At 37.6% G+C, this 2,183-nt stretch overlaps 1 protein-coding gene across 1 annotated transcript; it reads left to right on the top strand.

Annotated features, from left to right (window-relative positions):
* The first annotated feature begins 48 nt into the window (after positions 1-48).
* On the top strand, positions 49-1,497 carry LOC110445058. Its single transcript, XM_021489415.1, has one exon. The coding sequence runs from the start codon at positions 49-51 to the stop codon at positions 1,495-1,497; it is 1,449 nt and encodes a 482-aa protein (XP_021345090.1).
* Positions 1,498-2,183: the final 686 nt, after the last annotated feature.

Below are 2,183 nucleotides of genomic sequence, written 5' to 3'. Positions count from 1 at the left end.
CAGGACTACCTTCCAAGTAGTTTTGAAGAGTCTGAAAGCGACTTTGAAATGGAGACGGAAACTTCGGTGTACCAACTAAAAAGGTCAAGGTCATTTTCTGAAAGTGAAAATGAAGAAGAAGCGAAACCAAGCAAAAGGGTTATGACAATAAAGAATGATACTGGTTGTGAAATTGTTGACAATAGTGACTCGGACATTTCTGAAATTATTCCTAGTCAAATTCCTTGTTCTGGACCCATTTCATTACAGAACATAAGTTCGGATGAGGAAAATGATGACAGCGATTATGATGAGGAGGAAATAAATCGTGATGTTCAGAACAAATCTATATTTGTCAGAAGGATCATGCATTCAACAACCACAAAGAGAGGAAAGGCTAAACGGTCTGATCGTGTGTATAATTCGAAATGTTGCTGCCCTTTTTGTAGACAGATGTGTTCCAGTTTTGCCCAGCATATCTTTTCCAAAAAACACTACAATGAGCCAGAAGTGAAAAAAGTCTTGGCCCTAAAAGGCAAACACCGTAAAACTTTGTTGGCAGTATTGCGCAGTAAAGGAAGTAATATTCACAATGAAAATGTCATAAAACAAAAGAAAGGAGAGATTCTTTTAGCACGACGAAGTGGAAAAGAACAATTTGATGTAACAAAATATGGGCCATGTCCCAACTGCTTTGGGTGGCTTCGATTGAGTGTTTTGGACAGGCATCAAACACACTGTCCTGTGAATAAGAACTCATCTGTACATGTTTCAAAAGGGAGCCTTTTGATGCAGAGTGCTGTTCTGGCAGGAAGGGTCACAGAACAAGCAAGTCAAGCATTGGTAAAAGAAGTCTTCTCCATAATGCTTGATGATAAGGTTGGAAAGATTGCAAAAGCTGACAGTTTGATTATAGCCCTTGGTAATCAGTGGCTTACTAGAAACATAGGAAACAAGCTAATGAGGAAGTACTATGTTTCTGCAGTGATGCGTCTGGCAAGTAGGCTGCTCATTCAACTTCGGATCATGGCAACTCCGGAAACTGGAAATCATCTTGAAAACTATCTACATCCAATGTTCTTCACTCATGTGGCACGAGCCGCTTTGAAAGTTGCCAGACAGGACAGTGATGATGAAGAAAATCTTGAAGCCCCCTCGAATGCCATTAAGCTTTCGTATGACTTGAAGAGGGTCGGCAACATTAAGTTGGCGAAGGCCATCAAGAATGGCGATGAAGAAAATCGAAAGGCTGCTAAAGATTTCCTAAAGCTCATGGAAATAGAGTGGACCACCAAACTGTCACGTGTCTTACTGCATGAACGCAAGAACAACAAAGAAAATCTCCTCCCCCTGCCAAAGGACATCGAAAAACTCGCATCATATATAAAAAGAGAAATGGAGGCATTCGATACGGCTGATACATCTTATGACAACTACAGAAAAGCTGTTGTCCTTGTAGAATCTAATTTGATTACGTACAACCGTAGAAGGCCTGGAGAGGTACAGGCAATGAGGTAATCTTAACCCATTAATGTTTTAACAGTTTTTGATGGTAATATTGACCTTAGTTTAATTTGCGTTTGTGTTTTCAAGCATGACTTCTGCAAAGATATCATGGTTTGATGGTAATATACGTAAAAAGGAAAGTTATTTGATGTTATATATTCTGATCATATTTTATAGGTAAAAGTGTGTAGGGTACTTTTAAGTTGTTTCCAAAAATAGTTTTATAGTTTTGAAGATTTGAAAAAATATAAAATATTTTAAGATTAAAAAAAAAATTGTGCAAACAATATTTGTAAGTTTTAGGTGTTTAGGAAATAACCAAGATTACATTTTTGGGTTATACCCAAAAAAATGTATGCTTTGCATAAATTCATGAAGCTGTTTATGCACAAAGCCCCCTACCCTACCATCTTCCAATACAGACGTCATCACTTTTGTTGTTGTCAAGTTTTTTAAAATGTATGATATAACATGAAAAAGTGTATTAATGGGAGAATAGCAAAAATTATATTATTCATGGTTTAGCAAGACCTATTGCGATCGCCTTTTGTCCTTTATCGTGCATCGTCCATTCATAAACAATTTACATTTTCGACTTCTTCTCAATAACCAAGAGGCCCATGGTCATGATATTGGGCCAGTAGCATCCTGGCATGAATGGCTACCAAGTTTGTTCAAATGAATGACCTTGACCTACT

This window comes from Mizuhopecten yessoensis, unplaced genomic scaffold, assembly GCF_002113885.1.
Source record: "Mizuhopecten yessoensis strain PY_sf001 unplaced genomic scaffold, ASM211388v2 hete_36060104, whole genome shotgun sequence".
Classification (NCBI taxonomy): domain Eukaryota; kingdom Metazoa; phylum Mollusca; class Bivalvia; order Pectinida; family Pectinidae; genus Mizuhopecten; species Mizuhopecten yessoensis.
This window is presented reverse-complemented; position numbering and strand designations above follow the sequence as displayed.